This window comes from Solea solea, chromosome 3 (assembly GCF_958295425.1).
Source record: "Solea solea chromosome 3, fSolSol10.1, whole genome shotgun sequence".
Lineage (NCBI taxonomy): Eukaryota > Metazoa > Chordata > Actinopteri > Pleuronectiformes > Soleidae > Solea > Solea solea.
This window is the reverse complement of record NC_081136.1, coordinates 24,862,735-24,888,141: the sequence shown is the minus strand read 5'-3', so window position 1 is coordinate 24,888,141 and position 25,407 is coordinate 24,862,735. Positions and strand designations below refer to the sequence as shown.

The 25,407-nt window shown below is 42.6% G+C and overlaps 1 protein-coding gene across 2 annotated transcripts; it reads left to right on the top strand.

Annotated features, from left to right (window-relative positions):
* Window positions 1-24,276, top strand: lrig3 (leucine-rich repeats and immunoglobulin-like domains 3). 2 transcript variants are annotated; one of them, XM_058624882.1, is made up of 19 exons: window positions 1-470; window positions 5,423-5,494; window positions 5,634-5,708; window positions 13,700-13,834; window positions 14,419-14,562; window positions 15,244-15,387; window positions 15,488-15,631; window positions 16,685-16,828; window positions 19,024-19,104; window positions 19,211-19,282; window positions 19,803-19,874; window positions 20,775-20,938; window positions 21,347-21,682; window positions 21,786-22,067; window positions 22,167-22,643; window positions 22,732-22,887; window positions 22,980-23,120; window positions 23,265-23,519; window positions 23,609-24,276. In XM_058624882.1, the coding sequence occupies exons 1-19, from the start codon at window positions 268-270 to the stop codon at window positions 23,851-23,853; spliced, it is 3,342 nt and encodes a 1,113-aa protein (XP_058480865.1). In that variant the 5' UTR covers window positions 1-267; the 3' UTR covers window positions 23,854-24,276. The 2 variants fall into 2 exon arrangements, with proteins under 2 accessions (XP_058480865.1, XP_058480867.1); XM_058624884.1 differs by lacking the exon at window positions 5,423-5,494.
* The last annotated feature ends 1,131 nt before the right edge of the window (window positions 24,277-25,407 follow it).

Sequence of the window (25,407 nt, the reverse complement as noted above, 5' to 3'; positions counted from 1 at the left end):
CCAAGAAGAAGAAGAAGAGAAGCAGCAGTAGCAGCAGCAGCCGCGCGGAGCACGGCACAAAAGTTTCTCCACGGGAATGGGCGAGTTCCAGAAGGACGCTTTTCTTTCACACCTCACACCCACCATCATCACAAACACTCGGATTTAAGGATCTTCTGTGGTGATTTTTTTTCCCCCCCCAGACGCAACAGAATTGGGATTTCTCTCTCTTTGGATTGAAGGATCAACTTCTCTCCCTCTCTCTGTTGTGCGGCAGAGGAGAGGAAAATGTGTCCCTCCACGAAGCCCTGCGGTGTTGTTGCAAAGTCCTGCGTGTTTTTCCTGCTTGTGTGGACTCTACAGCGTGGATGTGGTGCCACCGATACTCGGACGTGTCCCGCTCCCTGCTCGTGTTTTGGGGAGCTCGTGGACTGCAGCCGGATTAGAAGGGGCCAAATCCCAGACGCGATCCCGGAGTGGACAGTTCAGCTGTGAGTCCCGGTTCATCACTGTCACTCGTCACGCATAATGTTGTAATTTATTGAAGTGAACATGCGCTCACACATCTGTCCGTGGATCAGATCCACTAGACTTGGGGGTTTGAGTGGATCTGACCTCGCTCTGCGCGGATGGGATGATCCACATTCCTGTCGTAGTGAAAACGCGAATGGCTTGTAAACCACACACAGAGAGAGAGAGAGACGCCTGTGTTATTATTACTCAAGTAAAAACAACACTTGGTCGCCTTTGCTTTGATTTAATGGGGGAATTTGGCACATCTGGATCAGCCAGGAAACTCTGCGCAGCGTCTCTGCTTCACCTAAACTTAACCAAGACCAAAAAATGACATTACTTTTCCTTCTTGACTAAAAAAAAAAAAGAAAACTTTACAAAACTGTTGGCCTCACATTTCCTCCTTAACACTTTGGCTTTAATAAGCCACATGCGTCTCTACACGTCTTATTAATTGCATTGTTTCTTGCAGCAGCATGAACAAAAAGGCCACTCGTTTTTTTACTACTGACCATTGTGCTACAACCAGGGTTCTCAAACAGTGGTATGTGTGCCACCAGTGGTCCGCAAGGTTCTTCTGGTGGAAAATAACTGATCATCGCTCCATCTCTAATTTTACTTAGGATAAGTCTGCCTCCTGTGAAAAGTCTATAGTTGACTTTGCTGGGAACTATTTACACCACTGTATTTTAACACTGGCGTTAATTGTGTTACTTTGAGAGCTCAATGTTTCCTCAGGTGATATTTGGTTTAAACCGTTTGAGAACCCCTGTGAGGGCTGAACAATTTAGGTAAAGCATCTAATCCATGTGTTATAGATTCAAAACAAGACGGAAAACCCCTCAAAATATTAACTACGACACTTAAAGGCAAGAGTTCTCTCTAACATTTGTGTATTGCATTTTAAAATGGCGTTTCAACCATACATTGTTTCAGTCCTACGCCCCCTGCAGGTAATCCACTGAAATGAGGTTCAACTGCAAGTATTTCTAGGAGTTATTACAACACCGTTAGTGGTTTTTGTTAAATAAGAGGTCGGCCATGGTGTTAACATAACGGTTTGTTTGACAGTGTGGTCCTAACAGTCTTTTCATTTGCACCGATTGGACGTGTGTGTGTTTGTGGTGTTGCTTCAGGTTCCAGATTTAAACGTCAACAACCTGGAGGCCTTCACAGCCATTAAGGTGTAAATCAGAAGTAGCCTGTGTGCAACTTTTGTAGTAGACATTTTTTTGTCCTAGTTAATTTAACAATAATGCAGGTTTTTTTCTTACTTTTTATTGTAAACAAATAATTGCAGTGTCTTTGAATTTGGTCAAAACGTGATTTCCTTTCTTTTGCAATTAACTGTGCAGCCCTAATCTCTACAACTCCTGTCTGTTGACTCCATAAGTTGCGACATCTAAAGCTGAGGTTTGGGCCAAAAGGCAGCAGAAGCTGACATACCCAGCACCACTTTTAGTGGCATGTTCTTCGGTGTGTTCTGCTTTCGAGATAATTATTGTTACTGGAGTTTTATGGCCCCGCGTTAAGCAGGAGCACTTGATTTTTATTGTCTTGTGTTAGGATCTAGTGGTGCTTGACACTCGGCGTCTGGTTCAAGCCATTGCTTCACTGTCGAGTTTAGTAATTCTCTTTCTAAAATGTGCTGCTCTGGAAACTCGCCGTTGCCAGAGAAAATAGTCGCAGCCTCAGCCCTCATATCCAACGCCAGCCTTCCCCAACTCGAAAAAAAAAAAAAAAGGGAAAAGAAAGAAGAAATAGTTCCACATGGGGGGAAAAAAATTCTTTTCACTCTGGCATGGTAATTTTTACGAGTTGCTCTCCAGCACATCTTAAACCCCTCAAACCACCCGACTCTTTGTTTTCCAGCACCCCATTATTTCTGCTGAATTAGCAACTGCGGAGCCAGAGATGGTACTGATTAAGGAGGAGCGTGTAGGATTAGTTTGAAACAAACTCGCAGGGGGAAAAAAAAGGGGTGGAGGGGGGGGAGAAAGTAGGAGGGAGAGAAAGAGAGGAGCACAAAGGAGACGGATTAAGCCGTGAATATCAAGGAAGTTGTTGGGGGGGGGGGGGGGAACAGGATCAAGATTAGATGCTCTCCCACTTCTCCTTTCAACTTAAACATGATATGTGCATTATTGGCAACATACAATGCAATTTAATGACAGCTGCTCTGACTTTTTTGATAGTAAAACCATTTCAGTAAAAAAAAAACCTCATGTGCGAGCCATTTGAAATATTCTTCTCCCCTAAAGAGGAAATAAGCAGCCAACAACATGAGTAAAATGTTGATTTTTGGATTGCATCGGATCTGAGCCAGTGATTTTGACCAGTATCGGACCAATAGCGTTACTGAGTATCACATCGGCTCATTCGCAATCCGAAATGTATGTTTTAGCTAAGAGTTCTGAATAGGAAGCAACTGTTTTAAATTCTTCCTTTCAAAAGCAACACTTTAGTCAAAGTTTGCAGGTTTTTTTTGGTCATGTGAATCCATCATTTTAACGGAAATGTATGGAAGAAATGGTGCAGTTTAGTTGCAAAATCTGCCGCGCCGCGTTGTTATCGTAATCTAAAGCATTGCTGACAGCTCTCATAACCTCAAGAGGAAGGTCATTCACTCACTTTTCAGCCTCTGATAAGAATGTGGCGCAGAGTACATTCTCACCGCAGCCCGAAAGTCTGTGCAGCGGCACGGTGCGTTATCTTGCGCCGCTTTGTGAGGGAAGTGGAAGTGTCGGGGGCTACTCAGGGTTTATCTAGCGCGAATGATAGGATGCCTTTCCCCTATGGCCCCTAGTGCTAGAACTACAACAACAACAACAACAGCAATATCACAGAGAACTTGGGAAGAAAAGGAGGAGAAAGTGGCTGGTTAGCTTGAGCGGGTCAAGTAAAACTCGGGTTGAGTGTTTCATGAAACTTTCCACCAAAAGAACAAAAACAGGCCCCAGAAAATTTCGACAGGGGTGTTTCAGATCTATGAAAGGCGTCCCTCTCGCTTTTCCTGGCATTGTGAATACATTACCAGTTGTTAGGTTCTTCCCCTCTTCCCAGAGCTCCTTGATGGATTCCAGATGAGGGAGGTAAGGAGGAGGGGGTGGGGGAGGTGGGGGGTGTAAAGAAAGAAAAAAAAAAGTGTCTGGCACCACAGCGTTGATCGTGCACAGCAGCGTCAATAACTCCACCACTTTATGGCGCACAAGGCTCTGCTTGCCAGACTCCTTGAGCTGGTTTTCAGGCTCATTTTCCAAAAACAGGCAGCAAAAATTAGAGGCTCACCCCCAGTGAGCTGCAGTCAGGACTGCTTCAGTCGAGTCCAAAACCAGGTTCGGTCGAGATAGAGTCAGACATGATATGGAAATGAAGCCAGAGACCAAAGCTTATCAGACGCTATGCAAAACAAAACAAACAAATCTCCATGTACAAAATAACGTTGATTTTAAAATAAAAAATGTTGTTTTAAACCCTTTAAAGTGAGAGTTTGCTGCTTTTTCTCCCTGTTAGACGGGCCTTTTTTGGCTGGACGTTGGTAAACTGCTCTCATCCTGCACCAAAGTCCATAGAGAAAATCTGAGATTTTTTACATAACAGCACACAGGACTTGTTTAATCCACTGCTGCCTCTGTTATAAGTGATACAAGTTTATAAAGTGAAGCAACAGTAGGCCAGCGTGTCCCTGTGAGCGAAAAATGTTGATTTTCTTCATGGACTTTGGTGCAAGAGAGTGAGCCGTTCACAAATGTCAGTTTCTCGGCGAAATGTATGCTCTCTAATAGGGAGATAAAGCAGCAAGTGTTCACAAGATATTGTAGATTTAAGCAGGCATAGATGTTATGAGGTGAAGCTTTTATGAAGTGGCCAAAACCAGTTTATATTGTTCTGTTCCTGTGCGGGCCCCATGCTGGTTCAAAGTCAGTGTTGATAATGTGTCCAATACCTCTTCAAAAACCCGAACTGTCCCTTTAATTGAGCTGTGAAATACTGACAAATAGAGCTAAGATGATACGTTCAACTATGTCAATAAAAAAATAAAATAAAATTTGCATACTTTAATACTTTTAGATTTGAGGTCTGGCTCGAGCCTTGGCCAGTTGAAAGTTCCACCGCAGCACTTTTATCGAGTTCCCTCGCCAGGTTCCAGCCTCCTTTCCACACAAACGAATTCCAGCCCTCAATAACTTATCAGCTTGTCTGTTTTGGCCTCGCTTCTCAGCGCAGGCCTGGATATGAAGCGAGCTGTTTTGGCACAGTTGTGTCATGAAAAACCAACACCAGACGTTTAACTTCAAACCCTTAAAATAGCCTTTTTTGGTCTTGAATGTGCAAGCAGTTTGTTTTGGAACTTATTCTGTTGCTTCCCCATTATACTTGCATGCAGTCAGTTCAGAAAGAGCGGCTCTGGTGCTTCTCATTGAAGAATAATATTCCGGCAATTCTATTTCAGAGGTTGATAATGGAGTTATATGTAGTTTAAAACCCCCAGTTCACACCCTGTAGGAGAAACAGGACAATCAACCATGTTTAGAACCATTACTTTTTCAAGTTCGTACAAAAAATACTGAGATTGGACTTCATGGTGACTTGGCGTGATCTGAAAGTGCTTTTAGTATTATTCTCAAGTTGTCTTTCATGTAGCTAATAAATCTTATCTCTGTTTATTTGATTTAACAGGCCATTTCATTTCATCACCATCCGCCTCGCAACATTTCTCTAAACCTTGCAGTTTAATTACAGCAGTGTTTCTTTGATCCACTTCCTTGATCCACAGTGTGAAGGCAAAGTAACACTGAGAATTTGTGTGTAATTATGTTTGCTGTGCAAACCCAAATGGAAGGCTCCGGCGACTGCAAAAAAAAATACAGTGCATAGTGTATACTTTTCCCTTATTTTTGCTTGTTTTGTTTTTTTTCCCCTCTCACAGGGACCTGAGCCATAACAAATTGCAGGTGCTTGACAGCAGCTTGTTTTCCAAACTACAACATTTAACTGAAGTGTAAGTGTGCTCTCTGTTCTCAGCACTTTCTAGAGCAATGACAGGATTTTCCAAAAAAAAAAAAAAAAAACTCATTCCATCATTGCCCTGTTTGTTACAAACCTCTTTTTTAATAATTTCTTTTTCTAATTGTTTACAGAAAGCTGAACCACAATGAACTGGAGGCAATTCCTCACTTGGGCCCGTATGCTTCAAACATCACAACGCTCGTTCTGTGAGTAAAACCTTTTATTGAATTCCGATTAACACCTCTCTGGACTCTCCTGAGAGAGTCTGTGCCTGCTCTGGATGGTAATCCTCTGCCTGGGCTGTCATTGCTGGTTAAGTAGTGAGCTGGGAAGTGGTTCCTCCCCCGTCATTCCCTCTAGAGAGCAACGCTTTTAGCTGAGCTGGTTCCCAGACGGGGCAGTCAGAGACATGGCAGCAAGCCCCAGACGGGTCATGTGTAGAAGACAAATGCCATCCACAGAAATGGAAAAGTTAGGGATTTTTTTTTTTTTTTTGGCTTTTGCTGCCGTTGGTGTATTTTTAAACTAAAAGCAGTGACGTGATGCTGCAAAGAAAAAAGAATCATGTCATGTAGAGTGACAAAAGTCCATATTTGTTGATGTTTGTATGCCTGTCGCTGTAATGGAAGGATTTCATAGTCCAGTGTGGTCATTTATGGGACCAAGAAAGGAATGGTGGTCAATCTGGACACAAGGCTGTTTGTCGCTAAACCTAGACGCTTGAAGACGCTGAGAGCCATAACTTCAAAGAAGCCAGATGTTCTACGGGGTTTGATGAATTCCACGTGACGTGTGATATTTAATCCCAATCTTTCGTCGGGGAATATCGTTGTGCAACATGCGCCTCAAGAACAACACCAGATATTAGTGTGTGAAACCTCAAAAATTTTGTTTGTTCTCTGTGGCGCTCTCCAAAACCAAGCAACGTGAAGTTATTGAAGAATGCGTCTTTCTCCTGGCTAGATGAGGTGTATTCCTCCTATCAAGCCCCGACACGACATTCTGAGGCAGCCCCAGGGCCTGCAGCCATCACTGATTGACAATTTGTTTGCACTTGCTCGACTGTCACCTCCAGCTACAAGTGTCATCAGAGGAAGACAGACAGGGTGGCCTCTTTAGTTAAGTCAACACCTCAGCTTGATACTGCATTACTGGCTGGATTGTCCTTGCAAGTTATCCCACTGCGGATTATTTGTTCCATGTATATATATATACAGTATATATATGTATAAAACACCTGGTGTGAATGGCTGCCTTGTTCATGTTAGAGGTTGCATGCTCATCTTTCACATCTGCTAAGTGTCCTGTCCAAGTAAATCGCAGCAATACAATGAAGAGTTCCAGTGTTTTTCTGAGCCATGATTTCTTTATTTGATTTTAGGATGGTGTTTAGTTTAGTTCGCCAAAAGCTGTGCCTTAATGCACTCCAGGTTGAATTTTTAGTACGCAGTACGAATGAAGTCACAGGATAAGTTTAAACATGGAGCAAATGAGTTACACTGATACAATCATACATTAGTGAACCAAGTTATGTTATTGTTATGCTAAAACAAACCAGGTGGTATATCGTTTGTCCCATAGCAATGCTAATTAACATTAGCTAGCTTTTATCCCTGAGTCACAGTTAGCGTGGCGTCCTAACTGTGGCATTATGTGTATATAAATCAAGAGCAAATTACTACAATTCAAATGCAATGGTGAACCACAGCCATTGTGATAGCTGTGGTATTTTTGGTGTTGTTTGGTAACAAAAGCACAAGCAGGCTAATTAAAAAGAAAAGTGGTTCAGTCACGTCACACAGACAGTTGCTAGCATTAGCAAACATTGGCTGCTAATAGCAGTGTTTACACCTGAGTTTATACTAGAGTTAATGTTTTTTCGGAAGGACTCATTCCTCTGTTCTTTTTGATGAAGAATTATGCTATTAAAGGTGGTGTGGTGACACCAAAAGCACAGGCGCACGGGTGTTTCTGAAAACATTAGCCATGCAAGTAAGGAGGGTGGTGTACTAGGATGTATACGCAAACTCAGGAAACTTAATGGGACTCAACCATCATTAGTTAGATTGTTTACACCTGTGCTTTAAACTGTTGTGACATAGTTGTTGCCACGAAAATGCCCCTGAAAAATAGCTTCAATAAAGATAAATCATATATTCTTTAGGGGGTTTACAGATTTGTAAGGTTTGTTTGCATTAGCAAGAGTAAAAGTGTTTCTCCTCACTTTTACTCTTAGCTAGTGCTAATGCTAGTGCTAATTCACATTAGCCCAAACTCATGTTTGCATATTCATTTCTCCCCGTATTGGATTGTGTGTAGGGATGCAAGATATTATCGATGGATATTGGCTTTAAAATGTTTTATCGTATATTGGCAAACACACCAGGCTCTGCCAATATGACTAATGACTACAACATTAGGCTAGAGAGGCTGTTACCTCCTTGATTTCCATGCTAGCACCCTCTACAACTATGTAATATTTATTTATTGAGTTCAATGAAGAAACTTATGCTAAAAGCAGTTTCTAAAAGAAGGAGAGGAAACTGAATTTCACACTTGTTCTCACTCACACTGCTGGTGTTGGCTGCGGCCGCCTGTCTTCATATTAGGTGGCGTAGTGAGATTTTTATTTTTTTTTCCCCCAGTGGAACATTTTTCCAGAATTTCTCTCCCTCCCTCAGTTTCTCCGAGCTGGGAGGGTAGTAAAAGAGAAAAAAAGACCTCAGGGTATCGAATACCACTTATTCAAACAGTCCGTCAGACATAGCGGCAGCTCTCGACGACTCCTTTGACCTTGCAGCTCCAAGTAAAAACAAACGGCAATAACCCTGCAGCTGGTAGTAATTAAGTCGTGATCATCCTAATTAATTGAACAATTTCCCTGGAATTTATAGAGGGGGTAAAGCCCACCGCTGCTAAATCCCTCTGCCAGTGTTCAGGGGTTCAACAAATGACCTGGAGATTCCAGGTCTGATTGGGTTTTATAAGGACGTAAACCTCTTGGTATGTCTACGGAAATGGGAACCTTGCTGGAGATGAGAGTCACAAACCAAAACAGTAGTGGTAATAGTAATTATTCATGACATCTTTATAAGAATTACGTGTTCAGTGGGGATTTAACTAGAGCTGCAAACAATAAATGCAGATGTTATCTGCAGGTTCAACAATAAATGCAGATGTTATCTTCAGGTTCATTTTGCTTAATCGGTTACTTCGATTTTATTTATTTAAGAATAATTTTCACAAATCCTGGAAATCCAAGATCATTTGTTAATGTCACTTTTTTTGACCAAACACTAACTTTTTTTTGCTTAACAATGTTGACGACACGTTTAAGAACCTGGAACCAACAAAGGTTTGGTGTTGACGAGTGATATTGATTACAACTTGCCCCAATTTTCATTTGATTCATTAATTGGACAGTTATTTTCAACTTTGTTTTTCGGGTTGTTTTCCTTCTCCAGTCCCTTTTTTAATAGTGGGAATAAAGCAATGGTTGAATGTGGAAGAATGGCCACCACCACCACTTAATATGTGATTAGACAGGAAAATAGCGCCACCCCTCATCTTGCAGTGACATAACAACACATTGGCTTCCCTACAGTTAAATTTGAAGAAAGTTTAGAGAATGCAAATGCATTTTTAAACTGAAATGACACACCAGCATTTGACATTTTTAGTAGTTTAGGCGAACACACAACTCTTAATTTATGGAGACTTTTATTGGTTCATTGCACTTAAAGCTGTGCTCAGTTGTGCATACGATCCATGCCTCCTCTGGGGAATCAACGTGCTAAGATGATCATCCATTTGAGGGAGATATGTGCAGTTTAATATGGCGTCTCAACTGCAAACGCAGCCCTGGCTTTTATTACAGGCGCCACTGCATAGAGGGGGAGTCATCAGATGGCTTCTCAAAACTCTTTTCTTTTTCCAATAGGAAATACCACACACACACGGACACACACCACCACACATGTGCGTGCGCGAACACACACTATGAGTATGGCCGTTTTTAAAAAAAGCATCTTACCATTTAAAGAACTTCCCCATTAAAAAAGGATAAGTCGCTGCTCGGCGGAGAACAACAACAACAAACAAAACAAAAGTGGATGCCAGGATTTTGACATAAGTGCATAACTTTTCGGCGTGTAAATGTGGTCCGTTTGATGGTGGTCGAGAACAGCTGGTATGTACGTGCTTGTGTGAAACCCTCATCATGTTGGTGTAATAGGCCTGTAATAAAAAAAACGGCTCAATCAGCATTTATTACGCTCACATTTTATGCACTCAAGCCCACGGACGTTTCAACATGTCTGAAAACTCATGCAGATGAAGAGGTTGGAAACTTCTCTTTATTTGATTTTTATTCGATACCGACTCTCTGTGCAAAGAAAGCAGTTTCCATTTCTTTCACTTTGGCTCAGCAGCCTTTCTTCGCCGTCTCGCCGCCACTTGCCTTAGTTTAATAAGGACTGCATATTTTATCACTGCCTCGGGCTGCTATTGACACATGCTTGGCCTCTCTATTACTTCCACTAACAACAGGAAAGCCCTGCACCCATAGTTGTAATGGGTCCATAATCATGTTATCTGATAGCAAACTGGATGAACAAATTTGAAGTGTATGCAATTAAAGTGTACAATGGTGGGTTTGTTTGTGTGCAGTGAAAAGACAGAGGAATACCCGATGAGTGGACATGTAGTCTGTTGCAGTGAATGAGAGAAAAGGAAAACAGTTGGCTATACTGTTGGTGAACTTTCTAGCTATTTGGACACCTACAGTTACTCAGTGTGTTTATATGCATGTTGAAAGTCCAATTTTAGTCAGACTACGACAAGAATTTGTTTTTCTTAACATAATGTAAACCCGTTAGTTCGACTAAGGTCAAGTTAGTCTTAGTCGGACTAACATACCTGGATATTGCGATTCATAGTCCGACTATGCATACATACGCTTGCCGTTATGTGCATGCACCAAAATGTCCTCCTCTGTTTTTGTCCCGGAAGTAGTAGGAGACTATGGAGAAGGCTCACTTTTGGATTGACCACTGTCCCAAGTTGTAAAAATTAAGGTTAGGTAACTAAGGTTTGCGATTAAAGGCTAATGGCCACGGTTGTTAGCGACCAGGTTTGAATGGAAGTCTATGGGGAAAATTCGCTTACACTTCTCACTGGATTTACAACATCAATCAACATTCCCCTGAGGCGATAATGGTCTACGTCGCTAGTTACAGCTCTTCTTCAATAGAACATGACATAACTTTGTAAATTATGCGAACATTTCGAGTAAGAGAGATGATATAATAGGAGCCTGGTTGTATGTGATGTAGGGGAATCTTCCGGTTGCAAAATCTAATATGGCACTGACAAATGGTGAATGTTAGCGGTTCAAAAAGACAGTCTATTTTAATATACAGTCTGTAGTTGCCCATTAAAACACTGCCATTTAAACCCCAGGATTAAATGGATTTTTTCTGACCAGTGGGAATGCAATATTAAGTTGAGGCTGAACTACAGAATATATATATATATATATATATATATATATATATATATATATATATATATATATAAATATATATATATGGCAGTTTGCAAAATGATTAGAACGTATTTGAGAGGGCTGATAATTACTCTCCACTGGACAAATTTAAGGGTCAAGCTCCTCATTCTTAGTGCACACTACCCACCCCTCCCCATTGCTGCAATTTTCTCCCTGAGAGAAACTGGAAAGACTGGTTCTCTCTCAGCGGGCGGCCCTCTCTCTCCCTCTCTCTCTCTCTCTCTCTCTCAGCGAACAGTCAGGGGGAACATGAAAACTGAGATACAGGTGGTGTGCAGTGCTTTTGTTCGGGACCTGGAGGCTGTGGTGTGTGGAAAGCCCGCTGCAAATCTCCAAACAAAAGAACTGTCTGTGCCTGTTCTTTTTATTAAAGACGACAGGCCGGTGTCATTTTTTGTCCTGCACAAATTCTGCATGTTTTCAGGACGGTGAAGAAATGAACGTAGTTGTGGAAACGTGAGGACTTTTAGCCTTTTTAAGTGGAAATATGTTTGCTAAGTGGAAACAAGTCAGAATTTAACTTTAGCTTTTATTTTGAGCTGTTTCAGTGCGTCGTTAACTCTTACTCTTTTTTTTCCATTGAGCGCCTTTGACACATATTGTAGCTTCTGCCTACTGTCTGCTCCTGGCGCAGCACCAAGTTTGACTCGTCCTCCAAGCACAGAGACATGCTCTGGCGGGTTTTACTCCAGTGTTGCCCCACAATCCCACAGAACTCTGAGGGCTGGCTTCCATTTTAGATCTGTGTATCATTTTGAATCTTGTCTCGAGTGTGTTTGAGTCACAGAGATTACCCAAACACGCTCCGTACTTTCCATAGATAGACGGCCCCGTCTCCAAGTACAACAAATACAGTCGGCACATGTGGAAAATGGACTCTGGGTGTTACCGCACAGTGTTTTTTTGAATAGGTGAGACATCTTGATTTCACAGCAGTGTGGTGCCACGCTGTCTATCTGCCTCAGGTGGACGAAGGGAATATCAAATGTGAGATCAAGATGAGACTAAACCGCAGAGTGGTTGAGAGCAGAGGTGTTGCTGGCTGTGAATAGACAGGTCATTTTATCTGATCTGTATCCAGAGCGTTCAAAAACAAGTTTTTTTTCCCCCCCCTATGTGATGTGCATTTTTATCCCCTTACAACACAGTTAGAAGATGAAGAGGCTCTTTTACAGAGACAATTTATTCTTTGACTCAATCATTTATACCTGAATCAGAAGGTTGTACAATCATTACCTCATTTGAGACTATGCGTTTGGGGCATTTTCGTTGTTTTCGTGTCCAAAACAGTCACGTAATAACTTTAAAATCCAAACTCTTACTTCAAATAACCCGACTATTATGGCTTTAAAAATTCAGTAGGTTATCATGATAATGTTGATCATTATCACAGTAAATGCCAGATAATGAAAGACAGAGTTTTCCTCCTGAGTTAAATTTGAAAAGAAACCAATTAATTGTGAATTTAATATTCTTCATGGACAGGGGAAAAAAAAAACATCTTTCATGCAAAACAGCTGTGTGTGTTATATCTCAAAGTGTCTTTGCTATTATTTGCTATGAAAGAAAATGACATCACAATAATTATTGTCATTGAATTATTGCTTAGCGCGGAGCCCAAATATCAGGGAATAATCATGCACTGAAATAAGGGGAAATTCTTCTGTTAGTAACTCTCAAATTAATAAAAGTATCAATTGCATTCAAGAAGAATGGAATTTGGCTTGTAACCCTGAAGGTTTGTGTTTCAGATCCTGGGACGGGTCATGATGATGGATTTGTGTTGTTTCAGCTTGTGTCAGTGACAGCTGGTGACCTTAATCTATTGACTTGTCCAACAGTTAAATATTAATGACACGACATCACCCCCCAAATTAATCCATTTATAAAACGAGTGTCCGTGGTTCTTTTTCTTTCTTTTTTTCTCAGCTTCGTAGGAAAATGAAACAGAAAATCTAACATCTCTCTGGTCAGTGAGGTGTAGCTGGAGGGGGACGGTGACCATCAGCTTGAATACTGAAAACGAGCTCTGTAGTCTGGTGCATTGGAGGGAATTCCTGCCCCACCCCTCCCCTCTCACTCTCTCCCTCTCTCACTCTCCCTCTACTGCTGAGTCTCATACACAAAGAGGGCACTGTACAAACTCTGTTTATAACCAAGCAGTCCCTGCACTGCAATTTAGGAGGCGTGCAGTTCAGGAAATTGCTGGCCTCTGCCGAGGCATGCTTTCACTGAGGGGAATGGTATTCATCAGCCAAGTAATTGGCAGGTTGCTTTTTTAAATACCTTGTTAGTAATTACCTTATAAACAAAATAACACATTTCTAAACCAAAGATTGTTTGGACTTGGTGTGAGGAGCAGCAGCAGCATTGATCATGCCTAACAATCTGTGAAATCATCACGCTGCCTCAGCGAAAAAAAAAAAATACGAATTATGACACAGCTTCACGCTGGGTGGTAAGTTTTGGCCGTTCGGAGCGCGTGAGAGTTTGTCATTTTTTAATACCACAGGCTAATTGAGGGACTTGACTGTTTGCATATCTGGAAACGCGAAGCCGGAGCGCGCCACTAGTCAAATACACAGTATTTTTTTTTGTCATTCATTGGAGCGATGCTGTCTGTGTTTTCAGAGCAAACAACAGGATCACCAGGATCTCTGTGGAGCAGCTCCTGCCCTTCCGCGCGCTGGAAACGCTCGACCTCAGCTACAACAACATTGTGGACATGAAGGCGAGCTCCTTCCCCGCTCTGCCCCTCAAGAACCTGTGAGTGTCCACGTCTCTGTTTGCACATGACCCCTGTGCACCTTTGTAATTGCTTAATTATATATCTGAAAGAGTTTGATTGAACGCAGTGTTTAGTGGTTTTAAATTTGTGCAGGACACATCGACACGCTTTTATAAAAATGATACTTCAATAGCAAAATAATGCGCCAATATGTTTCAATAAGACTACCATTGTAAGGTGTAATAAATGGTTTGTAATTAGGCAATTAATTGACAAATTATGTTGTTTTCATTAGCCACCGTTTATACCTGTCTGCGTCATTACCTGTTTAATGAATTACTTAATAACTAAAGTGTAATTTGGCTCACCAAATCATTTACCCCAACGTACACCAAAAGGCTATGTTTTGCGATTGTTTTCATCCCATTAAAGAGCAGATGCAAGACTTGAGTCAGCGATTAGTGACACTAGTGCTTCACTACTGTTATCAGACTCTTAGATCAACAAGATGAGCCATCTATTGGCAATGAAACAGCCACCTTTTCAGCGTGAGAGAACTGCTTAAACCATTCTGATCCTAATTAAAACCCACCTTTCCATCCAAACCTTTCCCTTTCCCCAGGTTCCTCAACAACAATAAGATCTCGTCCATGGAGACGGGCTGTTTCACGAACCTGTCCAGCAGCCTGCAGGTTCTCCGACTCAACCGCAACCGCCTCTCCACCATCCCAGCCAAGATCTTCCAGCTACCCAACCTCCAGCATCTGTAAGTTTGCTGCAACATCTTGATTCATTGATACTTTGAGTAAAGCAGCAATGGTGGGGATGTGCAGTATCTAAGTATGTCTATTAACTGAGTCTGAATTTTAATTGATTTTAAAGACATTATTTTATATGGTATAACAGCAGCATCTTGCCTATTTAAAGGCTCAGTATGTAGAATTTAGAGTAATCCATCAATGGGGTGATAGAGGTTATGCAATTGAGTTTAGAAAGTAGAAAGCTTTACTGTGTGCTTCTTCTGCATTACCTGAGAAAGGTGTCAGTGGTTTGGTTGTAACAGACTTTTTTTTTTTTTTTATAAAATTCAAAAGTTACAAAATAAAGCTATAATACAACATATGTTTGCCGTGCTAGTACAGTCAAACACTGGTTGTAATGAGGGCGTTGTAAAGTGTATTTACTTAAATACATAACTACATAACTTCATAGTTTTAATTTAGAATTGTATGGGGAGCAACTCTACCTCCAGATGTCACTAAATCCTACACACTAGTCCTTTAAACCTTTAAAATACGGCCAAAACATCTGCATAAAATCCCACATATTTGCTGCTTCTAAATCTAAAGCTGGGAATCTGGGTAATTTGTTCACCTCCTGCACTTCACTACACCTTTCTTCCATTGGCGCTGACTGTGCTGTGTGTGTCTGTGTGTGTGTGTTTCAGCGAGCTGAGCAGGAACCGCGTTCGCAGGGTAGAGGGCCTCACGTTCCACGGCCTGCATGCTCTTCGCTCGCTCAAGATGCAGAGAAACGGCCTCACCCGCCTGATGGACGGAGCCTTCTGGGGCCTCAGCAACATGGAAGTCCTGTAAGGAAACATACAAGCGATGTGCACAAAGGTCTGCTCCTCTAAATGTAGGCTAGAGTGTCTCATTTGTGTGTGTGTGTGTGTGTGTGTGGGCCTGCAGGCAACTGGACTACAACAACCTCACAGAGGTGAGTAAGGGTTGGCTGTACGGCCTGCTGACTCTGCAGCAGCTCCACCTCGGCCACAACGCCATCAGCAGGGTCCGACCTGAAGCCTGGGAGTTCTGCCAGAAACTCAGCGAGCTGTGAGTCCACCTTTTTTCTTTTTTCTTTTTTTTTTCTTCCTCCCCCGTCCTTCGGCACCCTCTTTCTATTTTTCCTTCTTGTTATTCCCACCTCACTTTCCATTCACACTCTGAACTCCCGACACTTCTCTGTGTCACCCTCACCTCCCCTCTGGCACTGTCGCCTGCCCTTTCTCACACTCTACTTCCTCCTGTCACCAAGCCCCACGTCCACACACACACACACACACACACACACACACACACAGACATAAAAGTGTCTCCTCCGCTCTGCCAGTCAGTGCCAACATTAAAGCCCTGCCAAACTATTACACACCCGTTTGCCTCTTTTCTGCTCTGCTGACGCTTGAGCCAAAACAACGACCCCGGGAACAATTGTTTTTTTATTTAATTGTTTTTTGCGATTGGAAAAAAATCCATTTTTAAGTTGCATTTTCTTTCAATTCCATCGAAACTATGTCACCGTCACACTGCGATCTTGAATTCCCCTCCCATCAAAACCCACACACACAATCCTGGAAGCAGATTGAGTTCCCTTTGTTGTGGCTGTTGTTTACTGCAGCGGTCGGCTCGGTGTGTGCACTGTCTGGAGCGTTTTTTCGCAGATAGCTTGTTGTTCCTTTTTTTCCTTCCCTCCTGTGTCTTTCGTTCTTATCACGTGAACCTGAGCGTAAACAAGCCGCCCGTCGGGCTGCGAAACGTGCCCTGCTATCAGATGTGCTCTCATCTGAGTTTACTTTAAACGCCATCTGTTCACAGGAGTTTTTTCGCAATTTCTGTTTCTGTTGCAAAGATGTGAGCTCCTCGCACTTATAAATAAAAAGGTTGTCAGAGAATTAAATCAGAGAAGCAGATTGTTGACAATTCACGTCTTGAAATAGGAAAAGTTTCACGTCTTGAAATGTTTCCAGACATTTTGGTTTGCTGAATTCATAAATTTTAAAAATGTGAATCTGCTTGTCCAGCTCTGTAGTTCATTTACCACTTGTGCTGCTCTCCAGGCCTCCTGGCCCACAAAGCTCATGGTGTTGTTTTTGTCTGTATTTGTCCTAGCAACCTCTCCTCCAACCATCTGTCCAGACTGGAGGAATCCAGCTTTGTAGGCCTCAGTCTGCTGGATGAGCTCCACATCGGCGACAACCGCGTGAGCTTCATCGCAGATGGAGCGTTCCGGGGACTCTCCAACCTGCAGATGCTGTAAGTCGATGCTTTTAATTGAAGAGGTGTCGTTTCATTTGTGATGACAAATCACCTAGTGACTCCTCTTTATCGGGGGATTGAAGAAACATCCTTTTTATTTGACATTATATCAGAGGGAATCTTCCATTTTCTTACATGAAACATGCACTGCGGCTGACTTTTCTGCCGCCATAAAGCAAACCCCATCTGCCTTAATTACATGTTAAAGCATAGAAAGCCAAGTGATGATACATGTATACAAAACATACTTGGGGATACTTTATTCAGTTAATTAGGAAATGAGATAACCGTGCCATTCAGTACATTTACATAGAGTTAAAATAATTCATAGATTAATTGATTAATAATCGATTACTAAAGCTTTTTTCATGATTAAAACAAGATTTATGATGGTTTAATCTTCTTAAATGTGAACATTTTCTTCATTTCTTTGCTCTGGATAAGGAAGAAATCATTAAAAGTTAATCATTCTGGTTTGTGGACAAAACAAGACTTTTGAGAACGTAATTTCCAGGTTTGACGAACACCGGTCAACATTTTTTACGGTTTTCTGATATTTTATGGACCAAACGATTCATTGATTAATCAAGAAAATAATAGACGGATTAATCGATTATGAAAATAGCTCTACATTTACATGACATCAGGAAAAATCAGGAATTATTGTGTTAGTTCACCTAAATCCGGACTTAATACGTAAACATGTATGACTAAAATACATTTTTCAAAGTTGGACTAACACAGCTAGATAATGTACTACTTCATATATCAGACCAGAGCGGAACTAAAGCCGGCCTGGTTACGTACCACGCGCCACAGTTCCCACCCCAAGCTAATAACCATAAATAAAAGAAGAATTATTGAGTATAATAGTAGAAGCAGTAGTAGTAGTAGTAGTAGTAGTAGTTTTGGACAATTGTTTATTCTCTGTCAGCTTAAACAACTGGATATTTTTACGTTCATGGATGCTAGGAAGACTTGGAATAGCGCACGACATGCTAACAACTAGCCGCACGCTCAACCAGAAACGAAGTAATTCAAACAAGCTGAAATTGAAAGTTTTAACAGCAGAATCTACAGTATGCCTTTTTTTAAATGAGTTAGTAGCGTGGATGGATGTATGGATGTAGCCTACGTGACCTAATAATAACTTTAAAAAGCCGACCCCAAAACTGCTTGTTTGTGACTACAAACCTGTGTGTCCTCTCCCCGACTCTTAAATCCCACCTTCACCAACAAATCCTCCGCCTGAGTGGAAATATCCTGCCTAATTTGTTTTGGGAATGTGAAAATAGATTCATGTGTTGAGGTCTCTCCACACATACATAAAAAAAAATTAAATAAAAACCTCTGTGACAGAACGCCCACTACCCCCATCCCACTCACTCGCACATACACCCACATTCACCCCCCCACCCCTTTCCCACAGAAAGGCTTCATCACTTTTCCCCTGGTTGTTTTAACTGGATCCACATGTGAGCTCCACCGCTGAGGTCACCGTAGGGCAGGTGTGCAGCTCGGTGGACACCGAGTGCTTCAGGGCTTCAAATCTCCTGCTCCCCCACACACACACAGCACACACTTTCACACACACACGCACATCCTTCCTCAATCACAGTCAGGCATTACCAGGCACAGCAAGAGTAGGGAATGAAGTCTTTTAGAGCATTAGAGCCGCTAAAAATCAAAGAAGCCCCTTTTTTTTTTAAATCTGACACTGCATTTTTTTTGTGATTCTACGGAGAGAAGGAGGAATTGTGTTATAGTAGTGATCAAATCATCAGTGTTTGTTGTGATTCACCCCCCCCCCCCCGGATTCAGGAGCAATGTAACCCCGTATACCGTGTGCTCTTTTCTCTGGGGTTTATTTAAATTCCACAAAATTGATCACTTCTGAAGGCTGACGCTCTTAGTTTGAGAGAGTTTGAAGTGCAGCACACATGTTATATGGCAGCACATTCTTGTAAAACTGTTTTACTTTTTTTTCATTTTATTTTAGCCATTGCAGACTTTTAAAAGTGCCACAAAGGCTGGGAAGGAACTTCCTGTTAGGCCTTATATAATATAATTTTAAAGTCTTAAAAGTCCCCCCTCCCCCTGTGTAAAAAACGTAAAGCTGCATACGCTTTTATTACCATTGCAGATGTAGTTGTTTCCCGGGTGTGATGTCTTTTGTGTGTTTTCTCTGAAAGGGACCTTCAAAATAATGAAATCTCCTGGACCATCGAGGACATGAACGGGCCTTTCTCTGCTTTGGACCATCTTCAAAAACTGTGAGTTCACGTCCACTATCGCGTTTGACTTTGACAAATCAGGTCTGCGACCTCGCGTGACGTTTGAATACGATTAGATCTTTTGTTGTCTTTTTTTCTCCCCCAGATTTCTGCAGGGAAACCAGATCCGCTCAGTGACCAAGAAGTCTTTCTCTGGCCTGGACGCTCTGCAGCACCTGTGAGTCAACCTCTTGTTTCACTGATTGTTTCCAAAACGTCTGCGCTGTAAACGAAGCAGAGTGAATCATGGCGAGACACAGAGGCTGTTTGTCGGAGCCGTGCTCTCACACTGTCTTCTCCCGTCCTTTCTCTTTGATGTGGGAATCATGACAAAAAAACTCCTGCCATTAGAATCTTTACATGTGTGCCAGACTATATCGATCACCAAGGCAAGTGGAGTGGATCGTGTGTGTGTGTGTGTGTGTGTGTGTGTCCAACAGCTGCATTTGATTCTAATTAGAGTTTTTTCCCAGCCGTTGCCAGAACTCAAAGCAACCCTCTCTTGATTAACGCAGCACACTGCTGCCCAGACTTTTATTGTTCTGGAGCCCAGACCTTCTTTTTCTTCTCTCCATTGAAGTTTTTTTTTTGTAGCCTTCACTCCGTACGGCTGATGTTGGCTGAAAACAAGCCTTGTCTACGTCTCCCAGAATCTTAACCCAGTCCCTGAACGTCTTTTTTTTCTCTTTGCTCCGCAGAGATCTGAGTAATAACGCGATCATGTCCGTCCAAGCGAACGCCTTCTCGCAGATGAAGAGCCTGCAGGAGCTGTAAGTGTGATCACGATTCATGGACAAGGTTAACTTGGTGTTTTAGTGCTCATGATGTGGGAGAGATGAACACAGATGAAACTCATTATAGAAGGCCCTGTTGGGAAAGCCAGCGCCAAACGTCATTGTTAATGGGTTCAGTTTCCATTGTCTGAAGGACAGTTTACAGTAACAAACTTACTTTGTTTGAAAAATTCGGACTAATTATCCCGGGAAAATGTATACATACTGTGAAGTGTCTGTACAAATGTGCAAGGAAGTATCAAGGGATTTTAGTTACTCTTTGGTTTACTTTCACCTCTCTCTTTCACTATTGTAAAAGTGTAATGGTAAGAAAATAGTGGCAATTTTAATATAAATATAACAGGCTCATTCTGGGGGAAATGAAAAACAACAATTCCTATAATCAGGTGATTGTACACGTAGAATAATTTAGTATAATACTTATTTTATTTTCAATTTTGGCTTAATGAAAATGGTTTCACCTCATTTTTTAAGTTGTCTTTTTTAATTGGCAATTTTATACAGTAATCACTGTTCTTGGTGTAAATGTGTGTTTCTCATTTGTATTTTGTGTTTTTTTCCACTACAAAATCATCTAATCATTTGCATGCAAGTAAAAATACATTCAATTCAGCAAAAGTGGTTTGTCACCTGCTTCTATAGGTAAAACCTTTAAAAAACTGAGATATATATATTTTTGCTGAAGGATTTCAATGCCTGACAAAAAAGGAAAAAAAAATATTTGGTCTATTTGCGATTTACCTACGCTCCGATTCCTTCTCCACGTCCGAGCTACACTTGAATCAACACGGACTGTGCTAGGAATCGCGGCCAACCGTCTTAGATGATGTTACTTCATCGTGAATGAAACGTTTCTGGTATCTTCTCTCCTGGCAGGCGCCTGAACACCTCCAGCCTGCTGTGCGACTGCCAGCTGAAGTGGCTTCCAGTCTGGGTGGCAGAGCAAACCTTCCTGCCCTGCATCAATGCCAGCTGCGCCCACCCACAGATGCTCAAGGGCAGGAGTGTGTTTGCCGTCGGCCAGGATGAGTTTGTGTGCGGTGAGTGATGCATTCACTTGGTGTAACACCTTTACACGCTCACACACACACACACACACACACACACACACACACACACACACACACACACACACTGTAAAGCCTCAAAAACAGACATTTATCCAGGGCCTTTTTTCCATTAACAAACTGACCCAGATTGTTCAGTATTTTCCTTCCTGACTCCTGCAGGAACTAGTGAGCCTCACGAAGGGAGCGTTATGGAAATTTACTTGGTTAAGTTTTCTGATCAGTCATAAAGAACTAAGTAGAAAATAATTCAGGCTTTTTCTAATTAACCAAACTCATGTGTCAACAAAGCAGACGTAGACACGAGCTGGGAGAATTTTCTGACACAATATTTTAGTGTACGTGGCAGTTTGTTTATGTCCGCTGTCTTCTTCGAAACAGACGACTTCCCAAAGCCTCAGATCACCGTCCAGCCGGAGACCCAGTCGGCCCTCAAAGGCACCAACGTGACGTTTGTCTGCTCAGCAGCCAGCTCAAGCGACTCGCCCATGACCTTCGCTTGGAAGAAGGACAACGAGGTCTTGAACGACGTGGAGATCCACAATCAGGCCCACCTGCGAGTGCAGGGAGGAGCAGGAGGGGAGACGGAAGTGACGGAGTACACGACCACCCTGCAGCTCCGTACTGTGGAGTTCTCCAGCGAGGGAAAATACCAGTGTGTCATCTCCAACCATTTTGGATCATCCTATTCCACTAAGGCCAGGCTCACTGTAAACAGTAAGTTTGGGACGTGAGAAACCAACTGTGTGTGGCATTTGTCAACATTTAAGTGCTTGTAAAAGTCTTGAAATGATTCTTAAACTATCTTTCCAATTTCCAGTGATGCCTTCCTTTACCAAGATGCCCATGGACCTGAGCATCCGGGCCGGGGCGACAGCCAGATTGGAATGTGCCGCTGTGGGTCATCCTTCTCCTCAGATTGCCTGGCAGAAAGACGGTGGTACCGATTTTCCCGCTGCCCGGGAACGCCGCATGCACGTCATGCCGGAGGACGACGTCTTTTTCATAGTGGATGTCAAGACGGAGGACATCGGCGTCTACAGCTGCACAGCTCAAAACACCGCCGGAGCAATCTCTGCAAATGCCACGCTGACAGTTTTAGGTGAGAAAAGTCACCATCGTAAAAGAAAGTCAAGATTCCATAAAACAACAAAAAAAAATAGCATTACTTAATTTTCCGTGACTTCCATCCCTCCAACAGAAACACCCTCCTTCCTGCGACCCCTCATGGATCGCACTGTGGCCAAAGGAGAGACCGCCGTCCTCCAGTGCATCGCTGGTGGCAGCCCTCCCCCAAGGCTCAACTGGACCAAAGACGACAGCCCCTTGGTGGTGACAGAGCGCCACTTTTTCGCAGCCGCTAACCAGCTCCTCATCATCGTTGACGCCGCAGAGGGCGACGCGGGGAAATACACCTGCGAGATGTCCAATGCGCTGGGCACAGAGAGGGGCAACGTTCGATTGTTGGTCATATCCAACCCCAACTGTGACCCCGGTGTGCAGGGCGCAGTGGGGGTCGGAGGGGTCGGTGTTGCAGGATCAGACGACGACGGGTGGACCACAGTGGGAATTGTCATCATTGCAGTGGTGTGCTGCGTGGTGGGCACTTCTCTAGTTTGGGTGGTCATCATCTACCACACCAGGCGACGGAACGAAGACTGCAGCGTCACCAACACAGGTGAGCTCATGATGCCCGTCTTGTGTTTTGGAGTTCTGCTAACGAAGCACGTATGTATGTGATTTAATGTGCCGTCCATGTGCTTCAGATGAGACCAACCTTCCCGCCGACATTCCCAGCTACCTCTCATCCCAGGGCACGTTGGCCGACCGGCAAGATGGCTACATCCCGTCAGAGAGCGGCAGTCATCAGTACATGCTGCCATCAGTCGGTGGCTTCTACCTGCAACCGAAAGACATGAACGGTAAAACAGCTGTCCTTGTTTCATTGGCCGAACATTGAATCCCTCTGCTGTTTCAGGTTTTTAAACATTGTACTGTTCACTTGCCCACACAGGACTTTGTAACCTGGATACTGGAAGTGAAGCAGACATGGAGGCAGCCATCGATCCTCTGCTCTGTCATTATCAAGGACCAATAGGCTCGCTGCTTTGCCGGGACAACGTGTACTCCACCGACCCGTCAGAGGTCTTCACAGGTCTGTACCGCTGGTTTAGTCAAATGTTCCCTGATCATTATTATTATTTTTATTATTATTATTATTAATGAAGAATATATATATATATTTTTTTTTTTTCAGTTCAATTCTGTAAATAATTTAATGTTTTTTTTTTTTTTCCAGGCTGTCCCATCGACCAAAAGCCTGTGTGTGTCGACTCCTACAGCGGCAGCTTGACCAGCTCCAAAAGAAGGGACTATTTGCTCTCAGAGCATTTTGACCTCTGCTCCTCCACGGTCTTGATGCAGCTCCCCAATGCCAGTCTCCACTCCGGCCCCTCCCACCAGCAGAGCGAGCGCCGACCATCTGTGGAGGAGGGAGATGCGAAGGACTATGGTCGACTTCACGAGTGCCTTTCTCCCTGCAACAACTTCATGGGTAGGCTTTCGATTAATCCGTTTTGCAAACTGTTCCACATTTTGTCCGCACTCGGCTCTGAATTCTCCTTGCCCCCTTTTCTTGTTCAGGTACTTTTGGGAAAGCTCCCTGGAGGCCTCAGCAGGAGCACTACGCAGGCTTTGGGCCCCCGTCAGGGACGCATAATCCAATAGCTCCATATGAGAATCCTTACATTGCCCCGGACATTGATTCAGACCACAAGGAGAACTTTCTCGCCAAGGAACCTACGTTGGAGCAAAGCTGCAGTGTTTACGAACAGTCATTTGACAGCAGCAGAACTGATCCTTTGCCAGAGTGCAGAACGAGCACTTAGCTGAGTGACGTAGCTCGAATTTGCTCTTGGTTTTCATGAAGAGGATGACCAAAAAAAAAAAGACACTTCTACCTCAGTAAATGGACAGTTTTGCAATAAAGGACTCCAGAAATGTGCAAAGAGTGAATGTAATGGACAATTGTGATGTTCCTCGAGGAAGCAGCAAGGAGCATATTAACAGCTGTTTGTTTAAGGACACGGCCTCTGTTTAATAATATAGATGAATACATACGTTTTTATATAAATTTTATTATATTTTGTAAATTGTATATAAACAGATTCCATTATTTTTGCCTACGTGTTGTGTAGGGTTATTTTGCGCCCTACCCTTTTCAGTTATTCCAGCTTTGAATGAAGCATTATTTTGCACATATATGTAAACAATAAAAAAAAAAGACACCTAAACGTGTGCTGCTGCATTCAGTGAATGTGCCGTGAGTCTTCATTAACGCTACTGCCCGTATCGCACGGCTGGTGGTAGGGGTTAAACACCGGCCACTGGAGAGGAACCACAGACTGTCGAGGACAGTTCAGGGCTGTCATCAGTCCGCCATATGGCTAAACCTCAGTGTTAATGTATTTTTGTCTCTTATAGGCAACACTGGGAGGGACCTTAGCCTTAAAATCCAGATGGGAGCTGTTAGCTCAACAGGGATGCTAACTTTAGCTTAAAACCTAAATAAGACTAAGGTTTTTCTGAATATTCGAACTAATAGTGGAACTATAAGTAATTCTGCTGTAAAGTATACTATAGATTGTTGTCGGATTATTGTTGTTCTCCATAAGTTCTAACTTCCCGACAGAGAAGCTTCTAGCACAAGCTACATCAGCTTTCTAGCTTTCTCACAGATAATCAGCAAACAAACAGTGATGCTAACTTTAGCATAAAACCTAAATAAGACTAAGGTTTTTCTATTGAATATGTTAACTAATAGTGGAACTATTAGTAATTCTGCTGTAAAATATACTATAGATTGTTGTTGGATTATTGTTGTTCACTATTGTAAGTTCTAACTTCTGCTTCCCGACAGAGAAGCTTCTAGCACAAGCTACATCAGCTTCCTAGCTTTCTCACAGATAATCAGCAAACAAACAGTGATGCTAACTTTAGCATAAAACCTAAATAAGACTAAGGTTTTTCTACTGAATATGTGAACTAATAGTGGAACTATTAGTAATTCTGCTGTAAAGTATACTATAGATTGTTGTCGGATTATTGTTGTTCTCCATAAGTTCTAACTTCCCGACAGAGAAGCTTCTAGCACAAGCTACAGCAGCTTCCTAGCTTTCTCACAGATAATCAGCAAACAAACAGTGATGCGAAAAAAACACGAGCAAAACTAGAATTCTATCCACAAAAATCAACTTAAACGTGCTAAATAATACAAACTCAGTGGCGTTTGTATGGCAGCTATGCGCATTAAAGCTGTGGTCTGCAGAATCAATGGACAAATGCTGTCAGCCACACAATCTCTTCATCGTCAGACCCCCTTTAGACTCTTTAAGGGTTTTTTTCCGTATAGAAGGATTTTGCTGCTGCTCATTACGTGTGCA

Coding starts and splice junctions, on each gene's coding strand:
- lrig3 (XM_058624882.1), top strand. CDS start 268: ATGTGTCCCTCCACGAAGCCCTGCGGTGTTGTTGCAAAGTCCTGCGTG. Junction 16,829..19,023: donor CTCTCCAACCTGCAGATGCT/GTAAGTCGATGC, acceptor TTTCTCTGAAAG/GGACCTTCAAAATAATGAAA. Junction 19,105..19,210: donor TTGGACCATCTTCAAAAACT/GTGAGTTCACGT, acceptor TTTCTCCCCCAG/ATTTCTGCAGGGAAACCAGA.